Source organism: Anas acuta, chromosome 27, assembly GCF_963932015.1.
Source record: "Anas acuta chromosome 27, bAnaAcu1.1, whole genome shotgun sequence".
NCBI classification, from domain to species: domain Eukaryota; kingdom Metazoa; phylum Chordata; class Aves; order Anseriformes; family Anatidae; genus Anas; species Anas acuta.
Genome location: NC_089005.1, coordinates 2,540,954 through 2,566,991, shown reverse-complemented (window position 1 = coordinate 2,566,991; position 26,038 = coordinate 2,540,954). Strand labels below are relative to the sequence as shown.

The 26,038-nt window shown below is 41.3% G+C and overlaps 1 protein-coding gene across 1 annotated transcript in view; it reads right to left on the bottom strand.

The window, feature by feature from the left end:
• Positions 1-26,038, bottom strand: part of DOCK5 (dedicator of cytokinesis 5) — a 79,122-nt gene that overhangs the window by 37,514 nt on the left and 15,570 nt on the right. The window contains exons 2-18 of the mRNA XM_068662461.1: positions 21,429-21,512; positions 16,295-16,335; positions 15,218-15,273; positions 14,267-14,363; positions 10,178-10,326; positions 9,194-9,329; positions 8,889-9,046; positions 8,138-8,219; positions 7,317-7,446; positions 6,523-6,595; positions 4,835-4,977; positions 4,222-4,347; positions 3,560-3,684; positions 2,925-3,023; positions 2,719-2,791; positions 1,743-1,846; positions 882-1,074 (exon numbers count right to left, since the gene is read on the bottom strand). Of these exons, the coding sequence (XP_068518562.1) occupies positions 882-1,074; positions 1,743-1,846; positions 2,719-2,791; positions 2,925-3,023; positions 3,560-3,684; positions 4,222-4,347; positions 4,835-4,977; positions 6,523-6,595; positions 7,317-7,446; positions 8,138-8,219; positions 8,889-9,046; positions 9,194-9,329; positions 10,178-10,326; positions 14,267-14,363; positions 15,218-15,273; positions 16,295-16,335; positions 21,429-21,512 (1,869 nt within the window). The remainder of the gene's footprint in view (positions 1-881; positions 1,075-1,742; positions 1,847-2,718; positions 2,792-2,924; positions 3,024-3,559; positions 3,685-4,221; positions 4,348-4,834; positions 4,978-6,522; positions 6,596-7,316; positions 7,447-8,137; positions 8,220-8,888; positions 9,047-9,193; positions 9,330-10,177; positions 10,327-14,266; positions 14,364-15,217; positions 15,274-16,294; positions 16,336-21,428; positions 21,513-26,038) is intronic.

Sequence of the window (26,038 nt, the reverse complement as noted above, 5' to 3'; positions counted from 1 at the left end):
TGTCTTGGCAAGAGAGTTCATTTTGCTATTAATGGAAAACCTTGGTGTAATTCAATAACATTTGGCAAACAAATTTGCAGGCTTCTCATTCACTCAAGAGAAGATCCATCAAGCTAGGACATTTATTAGAGCGTGTGACTTTTCTTGCTAATGCTCTGTGTTTGCTCTAGAGCAACAACTAGACAATGAAATTCAGATTCGGCCCTCTTGCACACGGATGGATCAGTATGGCATTTAGCTTAAGCAAACTGGCGTGGCTCATGAGAGCAGCTCATGCCCACCTCCCAGCAGCTGCTCGTGTACACCTCAATGGAGTCACAGCTGGTGTCTTTTCACGTCTCCTTCCCAAAGTCAGCGAGTATATTATACCAAGAGCCCTCCCCAACTGTACTAGCTTCCTTAACTCATTTAAATCTCACAACATGTACCAGCACGTACTGCATTGATTCACATATAAACAACTACCTTTATTTTGCCTACTTTGCACAACAGCACGCTGAAGAGACTAGTTTTAATGGCTACATTTTTGACAAACAATAGAAAAAAGATAATTAACGTTTAACAAAGGATTCTGAATGCACATTTACACTGTCACTAACAGGTACCATTTCTATATATGCTGACAAACCTACTAGATTTAACATTGGTAATTTAGATGAAATATCCACATGATATGATCACTAGGGACTGCAAAAACATCTCTGTAGTTTGTATGGGCAATACTGATGCTGGGACTAAGCTGTCATTGATGTATGAAGCAGCAAGATTGAAAGTAAAACAGGATGCTCACATGTGCTGCAACACCAAAAAATCTGCAGAAATTACCTTCTTTATTTCAAATATAAAGCATGTATTAGTATCCCAGTGGTGTCAAGACCTACCATTCTGGGTGAGTTTGGTGGAGCAGATCAAAGTGGCAATCTGGAAGCTGTCTTTCGTGCTATCTTTAGTGGGTGTGAAGTTGGCTAGATGGTGCAGATTTTTCCCTGAAGGGGCCTCCTTCTCCTCCATCTCCATTTTTGTACAAGGAAGGGTTAAATAGCATTTAGCATCTTCCATTTTCTTGTTATCACCCTGTTGGTTGACCACAAGAATGAAATGGGTTATTTCACACGCTGAGAACACCTCATCTGACCTCTTTCTCATCTGCAGACACCGTACCACCACACACACCTCAACACAGTGACAGCCACAGGAGGCTTTAAGCATTTTTTCATGCCTACAGTTCACTTACATTGTTTGGGCTTCTAACTTTAAGGAACAGAAGCTGCCCATACACTGCCAATGAGCTAAGACCATTCTGAGTGACACAAACCACAGAATTTATGAGGTACACCCCCCACACACACTTTGTAGATTTCTATAGCAGTGCATTAGCTTTTTCCTTTTACTGGGATTAAAGGCACCAGGACCCTCTTCCTGTCACACACTGATCTTCTAAGGCAGGTGTTCACCAGGCCTGTTTACTGCATGCTGTCTAACTGAAGGATGTTAGAGGAAAAACACTATTTACAGATACATACTAGGATGCACCAGATTTGCAGTTAGAAAACTGAGCAGTGAAAGCAGAGCTGGTGGTACCTTACAAAAAAAGGTTACTGTCCTATTACTCTGGAAGAGGTTATTAAAAATCTCTGCAATAATACAACAGTGTTTACACTGCTAAGAAAAAAAAAATATCAGCCAGCAGAGTTGTCTTGATTAGTTAAACAGAAGTTAAGGAGTGCAAATACCCAAGCTACCTTATAAACAATCAAGTTGTGTTTGCCATCCTGGAGTGTTGTTCCATCTGCATTCATCAACTTCACAAAGCCCATGCCAAATGCTCTCTCAGACTTATCCCTAGCTGTAAACAGAAAAAAAATATCTTTATTAGTAATTATCTTATTTATGTCCATACTGTCCATAGTGCAGCTGGGTAACTACAGCAGCTTCTTTATTTAATAACATCACATGAAAATGCAATGGCAGCAGCATACTTGGTGACCCACAGCAGAAAGAGCTCTCTTCCCTTCCCTTTAGCAGGTATCTGGAATTACCCAGAAAAAAAACTTCCTCTCTGAAGCTTCTCTCCACACAGTTTCAGTGGCTACTTGTCCTGCTGGTTGGACGTATATAATTGTACACAAAAATTTTGATTAGGATTTTGCAAATCTACCTGTAAGCTATGGACGTGAAAGTTTGTCGCTCCATCTTCCAGGTGCCTTAAGAGACTTTTTTCCTTAGTCTTTCAAGGGATCAGTCTAACATTATCGATCACTTTTCACAGGGTTATGAAGAAGTCTGAAGAAGTCTCCTGGCTCTAAACTTTCTCATTTACCTTTCATTTGCTTAATTAAGTTAACAGAAATCTTTCTATAAGAAGATCGTTAGAGTCCTACCAAATCTTGCACTGAATTTTGTGAAGGACTTAAAAGGAATTAAAAACAAACAAAAAAACACCATACATTAAGAAGCCAAGTACCAACAAGCATTGACAACTGTCTTCTAAGGAGGGTCATTGCTCCCTATCTCATACAAATTTTAGACCAAAACCAACCCCAAACCCTTTCCTAAGGCTGTGAAGCATCAGGTTTCTTTGTTTTGTTTTTGCTTCCAATAAAATCCACAGCACTGGAAATAAGTAGAAATGCAAGTGTTACACCTTTAGTGGATACTCAAAATCTCAACATGAGCAGCTGAAGTACAATACTTCGGTCAGTCTTTTCTGATACTCACATTCCTGTGATGACCGATGACGAAAAGTGAACCTTAAATGGCAACGACTGACTTCCTCTATTGCAATGGACACCTGCACATGATAATACAAAGAAAAAAATGCAGCACCAGCATTCTGTCTATCCAGAGAGATTATGATGCACCTACTAATGTTAAGCTAGTTCCTTTTCTACACAATAGAGCAAGACTAAATTGCACACACTTACCTTTACAGTTTCATACCAGCAAGGTTGTTTGACTTGGTAATAAACAACAGACTTATATTCAGAGACACCTTCATAACCAGCACCAGGATGGATAGCTTTCTTTGGACAAAAAGACAAGGGGTATGGGGAGAAAAAAAAAAAGAGAAGGTAATGTCTAGAATGAAAGAAAGAAGTATCTTAGGTTGTAAATTTTCAAAGCACGTAGCTTGCAGAGTTGCTCAAAGTCTATGCTTCATGATCAAGGAAACCATGTCACCATTTTGGGTGGTGAGGCACTGGAACAGGTTGCCCAGAGAAGTTGTGGACGCCTCATCCCTGGAGGTGTTAAAGACCAGATCAGATGAGGCCCTGTGCAACCTGGTCTAGTGGGTGGCATCCTTGCCTATGGCAGGGGTTTTGAACTAGATATGTTGAAGGTTCCTTCCAACCCAAGTCATTCTATGATTCTTTTTTCACTCACTTCTGTTATTAACGTTAAAAAAAAAAAGTGACTTCAAATTTAGTCACCTATAATATCTCTTGTTCATTATCATACAGTTCTTGCATACAGTTGAAGAATAAATAAGGTCCTGGCCAGCAGAGCTATCATCTATCAAACTGAGCAGCCTTGGTATATCTCACAACAGCCATCATACCTCTTGGAGATTGCCATCTTCATCATGTACTGACATGGTGACTTCTACATTCTTGGGAGTCTTCTTCTTGCCTTTGTCAAACTCTCCTTGTACCAGGGTGACGTAGATATCATTTCGAACATCACCTAAAATTCATAGCACTAAATGAGTTCTTTTCATTGCATGGACAATTGTAGAAGACGACATCCTAGGGTACCACAGCATCCTTTTCTTCTTCATAGCCTTTGCTGATACCAGTTAATTGATAGTATTCAACATCACATCATTGCAACATCATTGCATCTTCACCTCGAGTAATACAAAAGTACCATGTCTTCATGTAACAATTTTGAATGCTGTGAGCTCTATCCATTTAGACCAGTGAGGTCTAAATCCATTTTGAATGGATTAAATAAAGCAGGGTCAAAACTTTATGCAAAAAAAAAAAAAATCATCTTTTTGTCTAAACAGATATTTTCCTCCAGAGTACAAATGCTCTCATTTTTCATTTGCTTCTCAAAGGAAGATTTTTCACAAAAAAATAAGAGATCAGCTTGAAATTTCATGAAAAGTGAAAAACAATTGTTTTTAAGCTAGTTTTATAATAAATCTGTTCATAGCAGAAATTCCAGAATTTCACGCCTCTTTTACCCCACAGAAGTATGGAAGCACGTGGGACCTACCAGGCAGAATTATCTCAGGGAATCCCATTTTGCGAGCCACAGCAGTTGATCTGTCTACAAGGTGGGAAAAATCCTTCTGAACCTGTGCTAGATCGCCAGGAAGCAGTTTCAGGGAGACCCAAAGACCTAAGATAAGAAGGGTAATGTTTACCTTACTGAAAAAAAATAGTATGAAAACATGAAACTATGCTTCTTGTTCTTGAATATGAACATGAAACATCAAAACGCACTAGTAAGTAAAAGCCAGATACACAAGCAACTGCAGGAGAATCCAGAAGAAAGCATTTGGAATAAGCAATCAGCCATGTTCACTTCCAAATATTGTATGCACATATTAAAAAAAGTACTACGTTTGTAGCAAGTAAGTCATCAGCTAGAAAGATGATTTATTTTTTTCACCTGAGTAAGAACAGCTCATTTTTAATCATTTTTAACTCCCAGCGTTCTGGGATGGCAGTCATTACCAAGACCATAGGTTTGGCTCAGGGTAGGCAGCAATCTCCAGTAAGCATTGATCTCTGGACTTTCATAAGCCATTTACTTTCCTTTGTAAGCAAGGGGAACCTTTCCCCACACCAGGTTTTCCCATCAGCTTCTCGCCTGACTGCTGTACCTTGCCCTTTATGATTCACTTCCTTTGCAGCGATGACTTTGTTGAAGACAGAAGTGAGGGGCTCATTTTCTCCGATCACATGGGAAGTTATCAGTGGGGACATAATTAGCTGTCGCTGTCTGATATATGTTTCCATGGCAATCCTGCGAAGAACAACAACAGACTGGGAAGCAGACATGGAAGCAACATCAAGCATGTGCTCTGCAAGACAAGGGCTGGCCAACAGCTGACTAATTTCCAAATATATATATATATTTTTAAATAAATGTTTTTCCTTCACCTGCCTAAACTCAATAGAAATACATCTAAACTCTCAAACAAGGAGCTACGTCGGTGCTAGCTCTGGCTTAGAATATGTAACATGGGCCTCCTAAAAGACCCCATGAACAGTTTTATCAGGCTGAAATAGCAGCCTTCAGGACAACCATAAACACAGGCAGCTCTCTTTTGTTCTTCCTTCCATCCACAGGCTGCCTTGCAGAATAAGTCTGGCTGAGTGTCACCATGAAGGAACAGCTCACCATGTCCCTACGCAGGGCCCTGTGCTCCCATCGGGTGAATTGAGCCCTGAATTCAGGTGTGCCTCTGAGTTGTCCCTAAGAGATTACGTAGATTAGCTGGTCTTCAATTAATATGACTCTAAGGAGTCCTACAAAGTCAAAGTCCTTCGAGTCCTACAAAAACAACATATTGAACCTGTCCTTAATCACAAACACATCTAGTGGGCTTGGATCTAGAACAAGATTTCACTCCTGTTCCAACATCATCAATAATGAATCAAGTATTTCCTCAGACTCCCCACCCCATTAGAGGTGTCCAGATTTGGATCTAAACTCATTAGAAAATAGAGGAAAAAAGAAAGAAAAAAAAAAAGTAGGAGACTACCATTATTCTGCAAATGAAAAAACATCCTTCTTTGCAGCCTTTCAGGTCCTGAGAGGGTAGGGGAAAAACACAGACACGCAAAAAAACATACAAAAATCTCCCCTGAAAATACCTTGCAACACCATATAGCTACACCAAATGGACTGCTGTATTTAGGCCTGTAACAAGCTGATTCTTCCCAAACAAGCTTAATTTTAATTAAGCATAAGCAATTTAATGCGCTAACAAAGTGAGCAATCAGAGAGCAGGCTGAACACACAAGTTCTAGCATTACAGAAACTCAAAAGACAGTGGGGCTTGAATTTCTTTCCCAGACAGAGGGAGAAATTCCTTTCTTATTCTTCTCTGACCCACCTTTACAAGGCAATCTGGAAAGTTAGAGGCTGACAATACACTGGGTGCTGCACAGCAGTGACAATGAGGACTGTGTTCCCTGTGTGCTCAGGTGTTACTCAAAATCTTGCATCAGTCTCATAACAGTTTTTAAGGTCACATCCCCAAAACCCCACAATATTATTTTGCACTGTATTCTTTCTTACTTCAGATGATATGGGTATCTAGCTGCATTGCCAAGACTCCCTAAGTAATTTACCCTATCATACAGACATGTAAATCAAGGGGAACAAAAGTGTCAGAGGACTGACAAAAATCTTTTCCTTCACAAAGCTGACTACTGCCATTAGCTAATCTATTTGTAGAGCCCTTGGTATGCTGCCAGGTTCCATACAAATTTGTCCTTCTCTGAAGGACAGCTTGGCTTAAATGAGCCAGATATGGGATGAACTTTGAAGTCCAGTACTTACTGCTGAAACGGAATAAAATGTTGCTTTTCTTCATCATCCACCTTTCCATGTATGATATCAGTTATGTCCATCACTGCAACAACACAAATTCAACACACAGTTCTGCCAAGTTGCTAAAGAGATTACAGAGAGCTTTCCCCTATCAGAATGGAAAAAAACAGTTGCTTAGTTTGGTCCAGTGCCACTAATGACAGCAATACAGAAGGCCACTCTCATCGTTAAAACTTTAGCAAGCATCTTTTCATTGATGCAGAAGTCAGCACATGGTAGTGAATGTGAATATTCGCGCTGATAAAAAACACAGGTGTGACTCAGGTATTTCAAGGCAAAAAAATAGATCCAGGTTTCAAATCCTGATTATTGAAACTGTTTTTCCCACTAATCTCAAGCGAGTCTCTTCACAAGAGATCACACAAACTGAACGGGAACTGGATGTCTCATTCACCAAAGCTCCTTTAGGAAAAATCCACCTTTATCCTACTCGTTGTGAGGAGCAAATCCCTCTTTAGCAAAGATCTGAAAAAGTCTACTGCACTGAGAGCAGTGTGTTATCTCTTCAGATGGTGACAAACCAAAAAGTGAATGCTGACACCATGTCATCTTCATTTACTACTTTAATTGAAAGATCTCAAAGGAGCACCATATACAGCTCAGTATCAGAACCTCCATTCTGAAGACAGAGATGCTGACACAAAGAGGTTAATAGGCTTTGCTGGTGTACAGCTCATGTTTTTTAGCTCACTGTCCCACCCACTGGACCATATTCTTTTGTCCTGTGACTGAATTTGTCGTACCTGCCACACCAAATGGTCTCCGAAGTCCACACGTATGTTTCTTCCCGTCTTTTAGCTCCATATGTCCCACCCTCACAATCTGACACACCAAGCTGATTTTTGGTCTGATCAGGTCAGAACTGCTTAAATCCTAGAAATCATTTAAAATAAAGTTACATCAATCTGCTTTATGAATGGAGGAGAAAAAGACAGAGGGTAAAAGACTTCTTAGGTTGTACATATGTTTAAAAGGAACTCTCCTCTTTTAAAAAAAGGAAAACAACATGCTAGTGTATCTGTAGTAATTTCCACACAGCAATTCCTAAATATCCTACTACTCTGTGAGTACCCCAGTAACAGTACTGGAAGAAGTGTTAACTGCCACAGCACTAGATCCACTGACAAGGCAGCTAGTTTGTGCCGCTTTTGCTACTTGTCAGAAATGATTCCACTAACAACTTGTGGCAAATAAATTCTAATACAGAAGAGAATCAGCAGAGCAATGAGCTGAAAACCAAAACAATTCTAATCTCAAGCCTAGATTTTCATAACAGGCTTCGGAAGAGAAGCACCTAACAGGATTCAGCAGCACTCACTGACAGTGCCATTTCAAAGTAATAGACCTTTACTACTGCTTTGGACTGACACATCACAAAACACTTCTCAGAAGTGTTCCTCTGCGGCTGCCTCTAAGATCTTAAGTGTCCACACCTTAAAACGCCCCATGTGGCTCCTCTCTGCCAGAGGTGGGAAGGAAAGGAAAGGAGGGGAAATGGAAAGAATCCAGAACTCATGTCTGCAGCATGGGGAAGAATTTCCAGGATGTAAATACAGTAACTTACAGTGAAGACTGCTTGAAGGTTATTTAGCTTCTCAATTTCTTTAGGCATCCCATTACTGCCCCAACGAACCAGGTAATTTTCACTACAAATAAAAGAAGCAAAAAAAAATAAAAAAAATGAAAACCTGACATTCCCGTTATCTGGGAAAAAGCTCAAAAGTGTTTTGATCTTTTAGGAGTATCTGAAAAGCTCTGCCAAAATATTCTATGCCAACATGATTCTGAGGTGACTCATTTCACTGAAGCCAGGCATGGAGTGAAGGGGTACTCTCAGTTCCTGCCTCTTACAACTGTGACTGCATCTCCACACCCGATAACCTCAACGATGGAGACAGAGGGTGCCTGACACCTACATGTTTCCTTGATAAAGTTCTTCATATCTTCCCTGACCAGTACTAAACAAGCAGCTCTTAGGTGTGAAATTGCACTGACTTGACAGCAAATATCATGCCCATACATGAGCAAAAGGTAAGCAATGAATCCATTGCCTCAAGTCTAGTGAAAACATTAGGAAAATTTAAGAACATAGACAATCTAGGATTTCACTAATGTAAAACAGAAACGCCCAGATTTATGAAGGGGAGTGCATGTGCTCAGAACCTTGACTTCTCATCAGAAGTCAAATAACCCCCTTCTGCATCACCACTGAGGCAGCAACCAAAAAAACTACTCTGCTGGCTCTTCCTTTCTAACTTGCATTGACTTTTTTTACAAGCACTAAAGTGCTTCTGTACATACAAATAGAAGCCTACCTGATGAATTTGGAGAGGTCAGGATCATAGAGGCTCATTAACAGCTCTGCATCTTCTCCAATATTGCAGACAAAATTCTTGAAGTTTACATACAAGCTATACGTGTGGGTTGTGTTGAATATCGGCTGCCCTCGGAGGTCCAAATTCTGTTGCAGGGACTGCAAAGAAGGACAGTGCTCCCATTAAAATCTACATAAAAGAATTTAATTCTGCTGTAAAAGTAGCACAATATCCTTAAGAGGAATGTACAAATGCAGTGGGTACTAGTTACTTGAAGAGGGCAAAGCCAGCACCAAGGGACATACCTTCTCTTCCTGGATTCTTTCATCAATCCTTTTGGATGCGGTTTCATGGGCCTTGAAGAGAGAGATCGTGCTGGTTTCATCAGGGTCCAAGATGTTCCCATTGTCATCTCGTACAACCAGATCCAAACCTAGGATCCTGAGCAGCATGCAAATCAGAGGACAGAAGTGACATAATATACAGGAAGCAGAGGTGACAAAGAGCACAAACCACTCACCAAGCTCTAGGCAGCCAATATTAATTCACTCCAGTAATCACATTGCTTGTTTTCCTAGAAATGCTGTTCCCTCATTCCCCCCCTCCACCCGCAGTTCTCCCATTAAGGGAAAAATAATTAGGTAACTTTATGCTAAGATGACATCATCTCTGTTCTCACTTAAATGTATTTAAAATAAACAGGTAGGTATAACTATAAAGCTTATGGGTTATGGCTGATTATTACTCTTTGCCATAAGCTTTTTTCTTAATTCACTAATTTGACCTGAATCAAGTCTGACAGGTAGATAAATGAGTTATGGAGACAATCTCTGTTCTTTATAAACCAATGAAAGGTGCAGTTTTGGTGGCCTACAGAATCACATTACTCAGTTGCTGATAAAGCAGTTTAGTTCATTAGCAGTGTCCAAATCCTGGCTCCAGATAGCCAGGCACAAATTGTGCTCCATGGGAAATGCCACCCTGTGCCAGCAGTTTTGCAGAATTAAGACAGGTAAGGCTTCCTGCCAAGTTAAAGAGAATGCTGGCATATGAAGAACCAACTGCTACGTGCCCACCTGCCAGGTTAGCCATGTTCTGATGGGAACTGAAGGCTGTAATTATCCCCTTTCCAAGAGAAAATGGAGAGCCTGATTCAGTGTTCTCCTTGTGTAGTTATTTACACCATTTTGTATTAATAAACATCTGCATCCATTCTCATAACACAGTTCCAGAGCTTACAGTGGGATATGGGATTCTCTCCTGCCCCTGGGACAGTGTTCGTAGTTTACCTGTTCCCGTAGTCAATTTTAGCAGTGACTTTCTTCTTGAGTTCAGCCAGTTCATCTTTGGGAAGAGTCCCAGACAGGATCTGCGACCTCCATTCTATCAGACTGTAAGTCATTTGCTGGACATGACGGAACTGTGTTGTCTTGTTATCCTACAGAAAACAAGGGACAATTTCAAGCCAGTGAAAGCCTGAAAACTATAAGCCCAGTAAGCTTCCTGAAAGGTACTCAACGGCATCTACCACACAAGTTGCATTTAACTAAAAATATCTGAGAAAAGAGGCACCATATGACAAGACAAGATTAGGCCATGGAGAAAATTCTCCAGCACTTTGCACTGCCAAGGTTTAAGTGTCTTAAGATTTAGGGTCTGCCACACTCAGAATGTGTGATGTTGTGTGATGTTTTTATGCATGTCCTGTTTGTTTTGCTTGTTTAGATGGTAAAACTCTTTAAAGCAAACACTTCATTTGCTTTTAAAAGTCTAAAGGTGGTATCAAAATGTAACTACTTATGACACTGAAGTCCCCATAAGCTTTTTCCTCACACCTATCCTTCCTGCAGCTGTTACCAGCCAAAGTAATTCTTCAACCTACTTGGTACACATGAAAAAGAGCTCACCACCAAAATACAACGCTAACACGATGAAAAACTTGACTCACTGAAATTCTGCCTCCACCACTGTTTACAGTGTTAGCAACTATGTTGTAAAACCAGAATGCTAAGGGAGCTGAGTCCATGGATGCATTTTCATCACTGCCTGCTCCTTATCCTGTCCTGACAGGCACTCAAAATCCATTACAGTAAAAAAAAAAAAAAAAAAAAAAAAAAAAAAGGAATGGTAACAAAATGCAGCAATATTTGGGATACACTTCCCTGCTCATAAGCATATAATATTTCAAGGTCCACGCTGTACCCGATGGTAACTCACACCTGGATTGCCACGTCCATGCCTGACCTCCAGAGAGGAGTTCATGGAAATCAGAGCAGCTCTGTAGAAACGCAATCATCTCCCTGGCTGGTGCCTATCAGTAAATAAGGCTGAAGCTTGTCTGCTCTTCAGAGCACTCGTTTTTGTTTATATTTGCATAGACCTTAGCGCAACCCAGGCCTGACTCACTCCATGCTCTCAAGCACTAACCCAGGCAAAATGGTAACAGAGGCTCCTGAAAGTTCATTTTATCAGTCCAACAGGAGCTGTTTAGAACCCACCACGCCAGGAATCGTCCAAACATGCAATTAAAAGATAACGTGGCTGAAGGAGGCTTCCCAGACACCATCTGCCTCATCTACCCCAGTCCTCGCTCCGCTCTGCTGCAGTCACTGCATTTTCATCTTTTGCTATGGACTCAGCATCTGTAATTACAAGGCACTGACTGAGCAGGACATCAAAACCAGCTTTGTTAAAGAGCTTCCTCCTCCTGTTTCTACTGTTATCATCTCTAATTAAATATTTTTTATACTCTTAACTGGTTCCACCCTAATAAAATTAGTCATACCGGTACACCTCTTTCACAGAGCCCCAGATTCCAAGGCTGACACTGCAATTCAGAAGTGGATTAGCTATGCAGTAAGCCACCATACTTGCAGCAGTACATGCTTCGATAAGTAAGTAAGCCCTTAAAAGTGTCAGCTGTAAGTCTGAAGAAGGAATTCAGGCCTCATTCCTTTTTTTCCTTTGCATGGTTTGCCAGTTACTACAATTGTCTTACATTGAGAGTCAAGTGCAGTTCATTTCCAGAGGGAAAGTGCCATAGCTTTGATCAACTGGGACACAGTGGATGGCTATGCAGCTTCAAAATGATCTTTTTTTAAATTTTGACTACATCTCACCCAACAGCTAGTGGGAATTGGTCGACTACATATTGCTGCTTCATCCAGTTGGCAGCTGACTGGTGTCACTTTGCTGTATCAGGGCTGTTAATGTTTAACCACAAGCCCCAACTGCTCCCACACGGCAGAACGAGAGGCTCACCTCAGTTATTGCCCCGTTCTGGGCCCTGCAAAGAACAGGAATGATAAAAACTACTCATGCTTGAGAATATCAATGTAAAGGGAACTATAAATAGCCATCTTCCTTCAGTTTGGACCCATGTCAAGGGGCTGGCGGAAGCTAGACGAGCCTATAGTTGATACAAGGCAGATAGTGCTGACATTTTTAGTAAACAAAGGCAAAAATAAATGTACTCTTAACCTGCGTTAAAAAGGGAAGAAAACTTGGGTTAGCTTTCAGGGAAATTTCAGAGCATATCTTAATTTGGCACGAGCTAACCCTGAGTTATCTCTGCACCTGTTTACATTAGCTAACTCCCATTAACCAGCCCAAGTTAAAAACCCTGCTCATTTTCGTATTTATTTTGCAGTGGAGATATACCCAATGTCTGCTGGAAAGCACAGAAATTAAAGTGGAATGAAATGCTGCCAAATAAAGAAGTCCTCTGTATTCCCTTTCTCTCAAATATCTCCTTCCTCCTTTGTTATTTTTTTCTTTTAATACATACTGCAGGGGGAAAATAAAATAAACTCAAATCCATTTCAAACCACAACATTTTCCAGGACTATTTTAAGAGTTATGTTGGTTAAGCACAGGAACATGAAAGACTTTTGCTCTTAAAAAAAAACAGATTCTGAGGCTATGATCTTAAAATTATTCAGCAAGGAAAAAAAAAGTCAGGAATAAAACTCTCTTTTCACACAGCAATAACGTCACATTCGGTTTCTCATTAAGTTAAGAGGGTGGAACAAATTTTTGTGGTTTCGTGGCTCACAAACAAAACGTATTTGTGGCCCCATGAAATTTTCAATAGCAAAACTTGCTCTGGATAAACTGAATTGTTAGAGCTAATTTAAAACAATTTTCTCATCTTAATTAAAGTCTCAGGGCACATACTACTCCGCAGTCTGAACACATTACTGACCAAAGAGAAATCACTTGGCTCTTCCTAACATGCATTAATAATCACCTTTAAAAGAAGGCAGTTCATTGTGAACTCCAGCTGTGCTTCTTTGAGCGAGAATTTCACCAACTTCAGCAAAACTACTGAATCTGTGCATTACCTTGAGCTGATTTTTCTGTAGTAACTTTGTCGAGTTTCTTTGTCATTCTCTCTACTAAGAATGCCACATATTATGGGACTTTGGTAGGTCAAATGTCCTACCAGCACCCACAGCCCTAGCTCTTTTCCTCTCCTTTGCCTACCTGACCTGTACGTGCACTCAGGGGTGAGGCTCAGGCATTCCACTAAATACCTACACAATGTCCAGAAACACAGGGTTCACCCTTGCTAAGCGTTTTGTTAAAGCTTTATGGTTTCTCGCACAACTTCACTGAGATCTCCTGCTCTCACACAGGAGGGATGCAAAGCAGGAAGCCTCACCGTACAGCAAACTGTGAGTCACACTCACAACCCCGACCAGCTGACACGATGCTGAGTGTGACTTGTGGCAGCTGATGCTGAGAGTCAAGTCTTCAGCAGTGCTCTATCATCACAAATTATTCAAGTACAGCGAACACTTTGTGGCACGGGCTAAACTGCCACTCTGTCTGTGCTTGCACATTTGTTTAGAGGAGAGCTGAACTTTTTTAGCCCCTTGTAAGGTCAGTTTTACAAGAATAAGAGTTTTTCAATTCTGCATCAGGTTCTATTTAGAGATCTTAAAGTGCTCTGGAAAAGGCCCAGTCTTATCTCATCTGACATCATTTAATGTTTTGTTCATTTTATTTGCCAGACAATTGAAACAAAACAAAACAAAAAATTACAGGACAGAGTACAACAAAGCATGAGACAGTTATCTTCTTAATAACTGAAGATAATTCTGCTTCTAAATACGCTCGACTGCTGCCGAATCCCCCCGCCCCAACAACGTGGGGTTTGAAACACAGCAGCTCTAAGTCTCTTATCAACGTAGCTGGACTCTGGAAACTCCCATTCTTAACAAGCCTTACTGCTTGCCATGTACACACAAATTTCTGGCTGCCCAGAAGGAAATAAGAGCCTTTGAAAGACTTCCACACTGTTTGCATTTCAACCTGAATGAAGTAGCCCTTCTCTCACTTCTTTTGCTAAATACCAACCACTGAAGCAAGCTTACCACATAAAGCTTGTGCCAGATAACTGCCCATTCCCTCAGGGTGGAAGTCAGCTCTTGCCCAAGGGGCAGTTCACCTGGAATCACTGTTTCATGTTGTCTAAAGAAAAAAGGAGAAAATAGAAAAAGGGCATTATACTCAAGATCAAAACCCAGTAGTAAAACCTCCTTTTGTCATAAATATGTAATTAGAAGTTAAGAGCAGCCTAGATTTTCATACAATTCACTCACAATACCATGATTTTTATGTTGTTCAATTGGTTCTCCAACCCATCCATACACATTTTTATCCATTTTTAATGCAAACTTTAACATGCAAATATAATTTTAATGCAAAAATGTTTCAAGTTTTTTTTTTTGCCTTGTTCTTCTCAGTGGATCCATTCCAGAAACACAATGCTAAATGAATGAAAAATAAGTTTTGAATATTCATCCCCCTCCAAGGCTAACTCAGCTACAGTTATTTAATGAAAAAAAAAAAAAAGTACTTTCTAAAGTCTCTTTCTATTGCAAGTCTTTCTGTTTTCCCCTCACACCATAATGATCACAGAATCCACTGCAAGAATCAAATGAGGAATCATTTTCTAAAGTGTTTTCCAAGGCAGGAAGGAATCCACACTCCTGCTGGCTACTTGGCTGTGATCAGCAATGTGTTATGATTCACAGGATTCCCCAGAGGATCTCAACGTAACTTGACCGACCTGCCTTGCTACTAACTTGTCTAGCAGACCTTCCTTATTTTTACAAGTACTATTTCTCTTACATCTATGCCTACAACTGTTTTGGGATGTACAAAGGAGAAATTATGCAGCTCCAGAAGTCCAGCACAGGTGCACACACAGACCAGAAGCACGCACTACAATAATCACAAAGTTTTTTGTTTGTCTTTTAAATGAAACAGACTCCATCATTGGTTTTGCTACCAATGACACAACCCAACAAGATCAAACCTACCCTCGGTCTTTCACGGTTGCCTCTTTTAAATGGATATATGTTTCTGGGAAAATGCCCTAAAATAAATAAACAGAATGAGTAAATAAATAAATCACACTAGAGCATATGACATGACAAAAGTGCATTCAACCAAAAGCAGGAGAAGGAGGGTAAGAGCATGATCAGCAGCACAGTAGCTGTGACTGACGATACTGTTTACCCACAACAGAAGCGTGTTTGGTCAGCCAGTAAGTGTATCTCAGAAAAACAAAGTAAGGAGAGTCAGGTTGCATGTTTGAACACTATATTTGATGTTACTACATCTCAGAACTGAAATCCTTGCTTCACTGTAATGACACTCACCTTCCTATACAAAACAGCGTAAAACCTTGCAAACTATCAGTCATACACCCTCGCTACAAAACCTTTCTGGAGTAATTTGTTCAGATGCTGTGGACCTACGGTTCTCTAGAAAAGCTCACAACACATGACAGCGTTTGTAGGAATTCACCAGTCCCAACTATGTATTATTTAGGAGCAACAACCCTTCTAGGAATGCTGCAATCTTTTTCTATTTTCTTTTCATCCCCCTTTAGGCCTGAAAAATAGAGCTCGTGAAGGATGTTACCACATGAGAGGTGGCAGGATTCCTACGGGAAACCAGATTTCCATGGAGTTTTCAGACTGGTTTCACAAACCTCAGAAGGCCTGGCTGAGATCCATGCATGCATAATTTTTGGAATATTTTCCAAGTCAAATCAAAGCCCTAACCTCACCACTATATATAACTAATGTTGGATGTGTACAGGTCCAAGGCCCTAATAATAAGGCAATAAACTAGTGTATGCAGATATACAACAGGCAATTCCCCCAGTTCAAATGCAATTATGCGTGCCTGCATTGGAGAAGTACCCCATTAATGGTTCTGCAATGTTTAGCTCAAGGGCATTTATTTCTATCACTAAGGAAAAGGACATATTGATCAGGAGACCTGCATAGCATTAAGACAAGAGATACAGCAGGAGCATAGCCAAATTCCAGCACTGCATGGGGTCTGGCAAGGTGTGAAATAAAAATTAGTGAGAAGTGAGGTCATACCTTCTTAGATTTATTTCGGAGTGTGTATCCTCGGTACCAGCCTGTCAAAGAGAAACAGAAGTATTTTTTTTCCTCTCTACATGAAATTAAGTACACATTGTCATTCCCACCACAATTCTACAGCATAAATCTGTTGATCTCGTTCATTTGGGTTACACTGATAGGGCTGAATACCAAAATCAGGCTGTTCCGTGCTACATGGTAAGAGTGACAATCCTTGTTCCATAAAGCTCAAAAATTATCTGCACAGCACAAGAATAACTGCTCAGATCATCCGACAGATAAGCACAGAGGCAAATACAGGCATGCACACACAACTACTGGCCCAAGATCATATAGTGTGTATATGGCAAAAGGAAGTACATTCAAGAATGCCAAGTCCAACTCCACTTCACCCCTTTTAAAGTCTTCTATGAAGTTCGTTTTCACCCAAATCATCACAAAGATTGTGCTTGAGCTTCACATTATTTAGGTTCTTTAGACTGAGTCACCCAAATCATCACAAAGATTGTGCTTGAGCTTCACATTATTTAGGTTCTTTAGACTGAGTCAAATACAGGCATGCACACACAACTACTGGCCCAAGATCATATAGTGTGTATATGGCAAAAGGAAGTACATTCAAGAATGCCAAGTCCAACTCCACTTCACCCCTTTTAAAGTCTTCTATGAAGTTCGTTTTCACCCAAATCATCACAAAGATTGTGCTTGAGCTTCACATTATTTAGGTTCTTTAGACTGAGTCATAGAAAAAGAAAGCCTTCCTTCAAAGGAAAACTGAAAGAGAATGTTCTGTTAGATAAAGGAAAAAGAAATCTGCTTGCCCTGGTACAGACATCGCTAGATCTCCTCAAGATAATATCAAGAAGCAAAGTATAAAATGCAAAGCCTGCACTGTGACCTCCCAGACTCAGAAGCACATGCCTCTTTCAGAGTACACGACTCTTCAGCACCTGGGGTTAAACCAGTACTGTGATTTCAAAGTCACTGAAATGTGTGTGAAAGAACGGCTGTATTTCCTTCTGCCCTCCAGCAAGCCCTGCTTAATGAGTAGACAGAAGAGAAGCACTGCTGTGAGAAAGTCGCTTGGCTCTTCTTCCGCTGCCTCCAAGCTGTAGGAGGCAAAGGGCTTTTTCCTCTCCACCCTCACTTTCGTCATTTGTCTCGGCTGTGTCAGAGCCGTGCGTGATCAAGGACTCTTGCCTCTGGGTGCCTGTTCCTTGTCCTCTCCAATGGTCTCCAATCACCTTCAGTCCTCTTGAAGTTAATGTTCTGGAAATAACAACACTAAACATTTCAGAAGGATCTGTTCCATTTTAAATGCTGATGTACGGCCAGGAAGGTGCCTTGTGCTGCCCTGGGGTAGGATGCAGACCTGCACCGATTCAGCCCCTATAAACACTCTTCTAAAGGTCTCTGCAACCACAGGTCTTGGTCAACCACGCTGCCAGAGCACCACTTCTTGACTCCTCTCCTGAAGGTCCTTGCATGAAAACAATGACCCTACCTCTCTGCAAACATGCAGGATATGTCATGGTCCACAGTACATGGATGGTGTTCAGAGCTATCAAGCAGACAACATTACTGATCCAAGATGATTATGCTCTGACTGGCAGAGGGAGCATCAAGAAGGCAAAGGGATTGAAGACAAGAATCAGGCAGAGAATAGAGGGAGGAAGGGCTTTATTTATTTATTTTTAATAGCAATATTTCTATATTTCAGCCACAAAGGTTCCATGAAGAGCCATGGATATGAGAGCTCTCACCCACAAATTACCATTTAGGTGAGTGTTGGTTTTTGTTTTATAAAAAGACACATTTAGCCCCCTTCTCAAGCAATAATGTGTCAATATTCCCCAATATTCCAGCAGTAAATCGGGAGGAAAGAAGAAATTCCTTTCCTTCCACGGGATGAAGGCTATCCATTGATCATGTACCAACGGGTAATGTACTGGATTAGGGATGAGAAGAATTAGATTCTATTTTTAGCTATGTGGTAATTAATTGAATGGTGTAGTATGAGTTGTTTAGGGTGTGACACAAAGCTGACAGAATTTAACACAAATCTTTGCCCAGTGATTTCAATTCCATTTTGACACAGTTCCTCAGCCCTCTTATATCAACGCTTCCCTGTCTGAAATGGCCTCCTGCCATTAACCATATTCCTGTAAAATATTTTACAGTCACTGCATAAGAAGCATGTTGTGTATAATTCTGCAAAACTCTTTCAGCAAACATTTCATGCATTTCTGTCAGAATTCTGCTCCAATTTTCAGTAATCTTCTCCTTCATTTTAAAAAGAATGGAAGCATTTGGCAGTGGCCAACTGGCTGATTTCTTCTTTGAAGAAAAACACCTGCCTATAACTTCAGAGGAATGGCTGACTATTTAGGAGTTTCTCTCAACTATTTTCTCTAAGCAGAGATGTGCTAAAAGGAGAAAAACTCCTCAGTTGAAGATTGCATTGCAAATTTCAGCTACTACAACAGTCTCTTAGCTGAAGTCTCACTAAACAGCAAGGATAGCAGACTGACTCTTGCAACAAAACACCATAAAGACTTTTTGTTGTTGTTTTGAAAGGAACACAGGTCCTTAATTTTACCTTTCATTAAATCTTTTTATGCAACATGTAAAAAAACACAAAAACCAAATGGAAAAAAAAAAAAAAAAACAACAGGAAATATGAATAAAAGCATTCGAATTAAAGTAGTTTAGACAGCTACAAGTTATACCCAGTGATGCAGTAACAGAGACTGCCCCAGCTCATGTGCTTAACCACAAGGCCTTTGATCCTTTCCCATGGTACTGTCCCATCTCTCAGGGCCACAACGTACACCACTGCACTGTACTGAAATAAGGCAAGGGATGGCCTCATTTACTTGCAGCAGTCAGAGGAATTATAAAGACTCAAACTAGGAACAAATTCAATGCAAACTTATTCGCATCGGGAGAAGAATCTGGTCTGAATCCCAGCGTGTGGGCACGCATTCCTTCTATCCACAATGTGGCCATTTCCCACAGCTTGCAAAAAATAATAACACGTATTGCAGATTAGAGATGATTCCCCTGAACAGGAACGTATCCTCCCCAGCTCACCACTCAAGGACAGGTCCCCAGAGAGAGGACGTAAAGCCTGCACTGAAGAATTCTTCAAAATTCTGAAGGCAGCAAATTTCTTTTAGCTCTTGGATTTTGCAGCATATGCCCAATTTTGCCAATATTTGGCAAACAACTGGATAAGTGGCATTTATCTTATTATCGAGTGGAAAAAGTCATTCTGTACAAAGACCTCATGCCCTTCAGCAATCAGACAGCCAACCAGAGAAAGAAGGGAAAAATAGCTTGCTTTGCAGTTTACAAATGTGAAGAGTATCAAGACCAAGACACCTAGGCACAAGTATTTTTGTTTTAAAGGAAGGTGAGTCTAAGAAAATTGATATCCTCCACAACTTCATACGTAATAAATATACTATGCTGTTTCAAAGCCCACTTGAAGCCCAAATAAGACATTGCAAGAATCAGAGTTCTTAAGGTTAATTATATTTTATGGGAAACAAGACTAGACCCACAGCAGTTACCATCTCAGAGACATCTACACCTTTTCCTTCAGATTCACAAATGTCTGGCCCAAATTTTTGGCTTGTATTTCCAGGAAAACGTCTTAGCTGTGTTGTGGTAATTCCTAGGTCCTCAGTCACAAGCTAGGATGCACACCGACAGCTCAGCGCATGAAAACAAGTAAAACACATTAGCTTTCCCAAACAATTGACAAATCAGTCCTCTCAGGCTGAAGTTCCAAAGTGAGACATTTCAGGTAATAAAAGGAATGCCACTGGGGTATTCATTTTGTGTACTTGGCTGTCACTCTGTTACAAACAGCTGACTGCTACCAGTGAGTAGGACTGAACAAAAAACTTGCTGTAAAAAAACATAAAATACTCCAACATTTTGGAATTTATGCAATGAATGCTCTTCATAAAGACAGTTTTTATCACTGACAAAAGCAGCTCATTAATTAGTTGTATTACACACTAATCCCCCCCCCTCAAAAAAAAAACAACAAAAAAACAACACTCCCTGCTATCGCACACATCAGTGTGAAAACACACATCAGCAACATAATCTGCTTTGACATGTAGGAACCGGCTGGCTGTTTCCAGTGTCAAGGCCAAAGAGGAATGGAAAGAGAACAATTGGCTAAGAACAAACTGCTAAACAAGCAGCGTGCCGTTCCCAGCAGAGATACTGAAGAGACTGTACACCGAGTCTCTTTCAAACTGATGCTGCTTATGAAAATGATTGCATTTATATTTTGGAAAGAGCATTTAGGCTTTGGAAGAGTGTAGACACAACCTTCCAACTGAACTAGGGATAGATAGGTACAATCTTTAAAATAATTACACGGCTGTGCTCCATTCCCAATATTGAAATCCTCATTAAACAGTTTAGTTTAATAAGTAGGTAGGAAACATGAGCATGTATCGTTTTCATCTTGGGTAAAGAAGTAATTTTGATGTTTTACATTAAGGTATGTGTTATGAAAATCTTTACTGGAAAGTATTAGGAGAGACAGCCTAAAAAGCACATAGAAGCTCCATCACTGGTATCTTTTAAAAGCACATAATGCCAGTTCTTGATATTACTGCTTAAACCAGCATTACTTTTAAACAATTAGACCTGCCCCCTCCTTTTCTTTCAACCACAGCCTCCGTTGTCTCAGATCAAAGAACTAATTCAGGCTAAAAGCTTTTCTTTTTTTTTTTTCCCTCCCATCTGGATCAGTTCATTACTTGGCCTGGCACGAGGTTAATGTGTGGTGTAAAAACAAGAATGAAAAGCCAGAAGTAAAAGTGTTTCTTTCTATAGCAGTGCTGCTTTGAGTTGTCAGCAAAATCTTACCTTGACAAACCTTTGCTAGGAACAGCATAGAAGTGACTGCTGCTTCACATATTTTTATACTCTTTAAAAAAAAAAATCAGGTGCATGCAGCAAGCACGACATAGTAAGCTTTAGTCATGGAATACTTATTAGAAATTGAAAATCTCGATCTGAAGTTTACATTTAAAAAATCTTGCTTTGTTTTATTTACTTTCAAACTCTACTGCAAAGTACTTGGAAGTGATCTGCAACCTACCTTCATACATCTCCAAAATGTGAACCGTATCACCAACTTGCAAGGAGAGCTCCACATCTTGGACAGCATCGTAATTGTAGATTGCTAGGAAAGAGGGAGAGGGAAGGAGAGAGAGTTAAACAATCAAAAAAGCTGAGAGCTACTCAGAGTTTGAAATCTAGTAACATGTCACCTGCCAGAGGCAGAATATGATTTTGGGAAAATATGATAAAGTTACTTTTTCAGAGTGTCATTTGCAAGGTAGCTTAGTACGGAGCATATCTATTTCCAGATTCCACCATCAGTTCCTGCAAGGATAAGTCACATTATTCTCAGCAGCCAAAGTTATTCTTTCACCTCTATGAACACAGATCCATGACACCAGATGAAGAAGCTGCAACTTCACACTTTACTGACAGCCTGCCCGGCAAAGGTCACTACTACCCCAGGCAGAGAATCAATTAGATAATTGCCTTTTTTATTAGTGCTTCACGGGGCTAACTACACCGTAGCATTCACAAGAACACGCAAAACAGTACCAGTTGTCTGCCGTAAGAAAAATGCCACTATTCTGTACCAAGTGCCTCGGACTGTTTGCTACTGAAGGCTCTTCCCAGCCACCAACCAAACTTAGCACGAAAACTTGAGATTCTCCGCAAATTTAATCCCTAAAGCTAATCTGAACGCTTATCGGATTTCCAGTTGGAATAGGATTAAGTCCAGAAGCCCACACTTGTAAACTGCCTGGTCTCTGCAACTTTCCTGGGGTGCAGAGCCCTCCTCAGAGCTGCCTGGCAGGATGAGAAAGCTCCCTTTGAATTTGCTTTCAAAACAATTCAAGTAAAAAGCTGCCTCAAGCAGCCAGGAAAATGCTTTGCTATGGTTCAATGAATTGATAAATCAAAATCAGAATAGAGCAATCCTTTACCGAAATGAGATGACCTTAGTTAGTTGGTTAGCACTGGTGTAAGTAGGGATGATAAAATCCACATCTTAAATATAGCAGTGTGACCTTCTCATATAGAAATATCGTATTTACGTCTCTAAAAAGCATTTTCCCAAGAAAATGTATTAGTGAAGCAAGCACAATGTTTATATTTAACAAGGCAAATAAATCAGGCACGCTTTTTCAGAGGGCTTTGGGAAAATTCCTCAGCCTTCAGTGGGTTTGTATTTGAAGAACACTCTGAAAATTAAATATAAAAACTCCAGCTCCTGTGTCAGGAAATTCGCATCAAATGCCTATCGTTTCCGCAAGATGAGGTATATCGCCTCCTGGCAAGGATCCAGGGCAAACAAATGACTGTGGCTTACCACACCGGAAATTATCTCAAATATACTAACTTTCTTTAAAATATCGTAACTATAAATAATCCAGCAGAGGCTGGCAGGCTGTGTCAGTTCGCTGCAATATCTGCAGGAACCCCTGATCGCTAACAGGCACTTATTTTTTTAAGCTGCAGGGGCAGTGCATGTCCGCCGTGGCCCTAATTCATGCCTGCTGTGACTTCCAGTGCCTGCAGAGACCCTCATGGGGTGTGTGTGCAATTATTGCACTGCTTTTAAGAAGGTTACAGGGATGGTACCAGGCTTATATGGCACTGCTTCAGCATCCTATATATACCCTTCAATATTCAACCATAATGTATTAAGCCAAGATACTCAAAACTGACTGGTGAGCTGGACAGTCGGCTCAGACATTGTGAACGCCCCTAGAGGGAAAAAATTCCATTGATATTTTTGCAGACAAACTTGTATAATGTTTATGGGAAGACAAACATGACCGCAGAAATCAGAGCGTTGTGCTGAGGAGCGCCGTGTATTGCCAGGCACCGGGAGCATTCATCTGGGAGAAGAACCAGTTAATGTTGGATTTGAGTCGGTTAAAAAGAAACCATTCTGCTGGATGCAGCAAATAATTCCACCAGGATCTGTGGAGGTCAGCAGAAAAGTGCAGCGCCCGGCCCAAAGGAAAGCAAACTCCCCGCGGCCGTGCCTCCTGCGGCAGTAAACCTGCCAAATCCCGAAGTTAAGCGGGGACACTGCGAGCCCCTGCTTGGATAGGGCAGCCCCAAATCTCCCCCAGGTGGAGCAGGAAGGGGTTTGGATCAATAAAACCATCCGGGCTTCCTTTTGAGTGCCAGCACGGGGACACAGCACACAAGGTGTCGCTCCCTGGGTGAAGCCAGGCACCAAGCAGCGTGCAGACGAACACGACTAATCCCATCGCGCTGCCAGACTTAAGAGATTTAAACAGCAGCATCTTAGCCTGTTCCCAGCTTGGCTGATGACATTGCGTCTTCCAAAGTTTCCTCCCGTGGTTGCAGGCTCCCTGCTTTATTTGCTGCCTTCAAATGATTGTTTCAGGGCTGGGCTTGACGCGAGGAACGGCTGCCTTGTGGGAACGCACTTGTGCTTATCCCTGTAGGGTTTCCTACACATTATTTCTAGCTGCCTGGGGTTTCTTTGGGACAAACAGACATTCTATAAGCACAAGCCTGTATTTTTCCATAAAATTGCTGCTTTAGCTTCGGACAAAAGCAGTTTGAGCAGCACCAAGCACCCAACAGAAAGGTGGGCGGGCATCAGACGAGCCTTTCTTCGGAGAGCACAGGCAGCTCATTCAAAAGCCAAGAGCACAACAGCCCCGAGAAGAGGGAGCACTGAACGCAGCTCCCTTCCCCTCCAAAAGCACAACAGCCCCAAGAGAAACAAGTTACTATACTACTCCCTTTTCGCCCTCCCTGCTTTATAGGGAAGATTTCTCATCCCAAAATGTAGCACTTACAAGCTGAAGGCACACGCTTCTGCCACCGTACATCAAAGGCAGGCGAGATTTGTTAATATCTTGCTTTGCTAGACTGAATGAAGCAAGAACAGAGGGCCACTGTATATAAAGTCTCCTACCCAACGGTTATGTGCAAGGTTATAAAAGACAAATTGCTGGCATATTTTCCCTGGGAGCTCTGCTGTTTGCAACCGATGCTTCCTGCTGCTCCAAGTCAGCCCCGTCTGAAACTGTCCGTCCGCAGTTATTTGAACTGTTTAGCCTCTTTTTCATCATGTGTATTTAATCTGACCTCCTTCCAATTTAAAAGGAAAAGGAAGCCACACATAACAAACACGGCCACGGCACGAAAAAATAAAAATCCTTCCTATGAAAACCTGACAGTGCTGCAAGGAGGGAAGAAGGAAAAAAAGAAAAAGAAAATAAAGACTTTTGTCGCAGAATTTGTAGGAATATGTGAAGTTAAGTCTTTTCCCTTCAAGTTACACTTCCATTGAGATTTTGTCCTTTGAAATTCACTTCAGAACAGCCTTTCTGCTCCTTTTGTTGCCCTGAACGAAAAGCAGCACTGAAGTCTAACAGATTTATTCTGAACAAAGAGGCAGAGAAGAAAACCCCGATCCTTAAGAGATACTGGGTTTGTTCTAATGAACTTATTCTTCAAGCATAACTACAGGCGATGTGTCATATAATTTGATTTGCTTGAAGGAGGCTCCCCAGTTTGTTTAGCAGCAAGTAGGTTTAGGAAGTATTTTCCTCAGCTGTGCATTCAGCCTGAGCACTTCACCGGCAGGGAAGGTCAGCAAAGTAAACGCTGGAGGTGGTTTGAAGAGGGCAACAGATAACTTTATGGCCGATGACAGCAGCCAGAGTTACGTAGGTGAAGATAAGAAGCAATTTTCATGCTTCAGGGCAGAAGGCGACTCCTCAAACAGATCCGGAGGAACTCCCCAGGCATTGCACAACTGGGTGAGCAAGGGGGATGTCAGGGGGTGCATGGCTCAGTCTGAAGCATCACCCAGCAGTCAGCACCACGAGCAATGTGTGGCAAAGGACACCTCCGGGGCAGCCTGGGCTTTCCAGGGTGCTGAGCAATAGCTAGCAGTGAGCTGGAGGCTTCTGAGAAGGCAGAGTTGGATGCAGGCTGGCACAGGGCAGGGTTCTGATGGGAAGAGCAGCTTTCGTTGTCAATCTCCAGCTGGACGAAGGGACAAGATTAATCACAGCACGTTCCTGATTCACCAGAGGTCTGTCAGCAACAAACTGAGCCTGACCTGGCTTTTAGTGAAACCAGTGGGAGTTTTGGCAAATATTTCAACGAAAGCAGTGTCAGGCTTACTCCTTCAGTTCCTATTGGCACCATTCATTTGGGAGGAAGGTGACAGTGCCACCAGCTTCAGTGCCACTTGTATCAGCTCTTCAGAGTGCAGCTGAGCACATACATCCCTGGAGAAGTGACCTCCTGCACTAATGCAGCACCTTTCACATAACAGCACTGACACACGACAGAAAGGTAGTGATTGTTCTCTCTTACGTGCAGGGAAATTGGAGGCAGAAAAACTGAACGGCACATAGACTTCACCGGCAGCACACTCAGATGAAAACTAAATATTAATTCCTTGAGCCATTTTAGCCATAAGAGCGTAATTCATTTTCAAGACAGCTTGAAAAGGGAAGCTTAGCTAAAACATCTGAAACTAAAATGAATGAGGCAGAAACTGTCACCTACCATTTTCTGTTTAATTCAAAGCAGAGTAACTTGCTTAAACGTATTTGAAAAGTGGATTACTAGCCTGGAAAACACAGCCACTGCCAGATCCGCTATTTCTTACTGGGCTCAAAA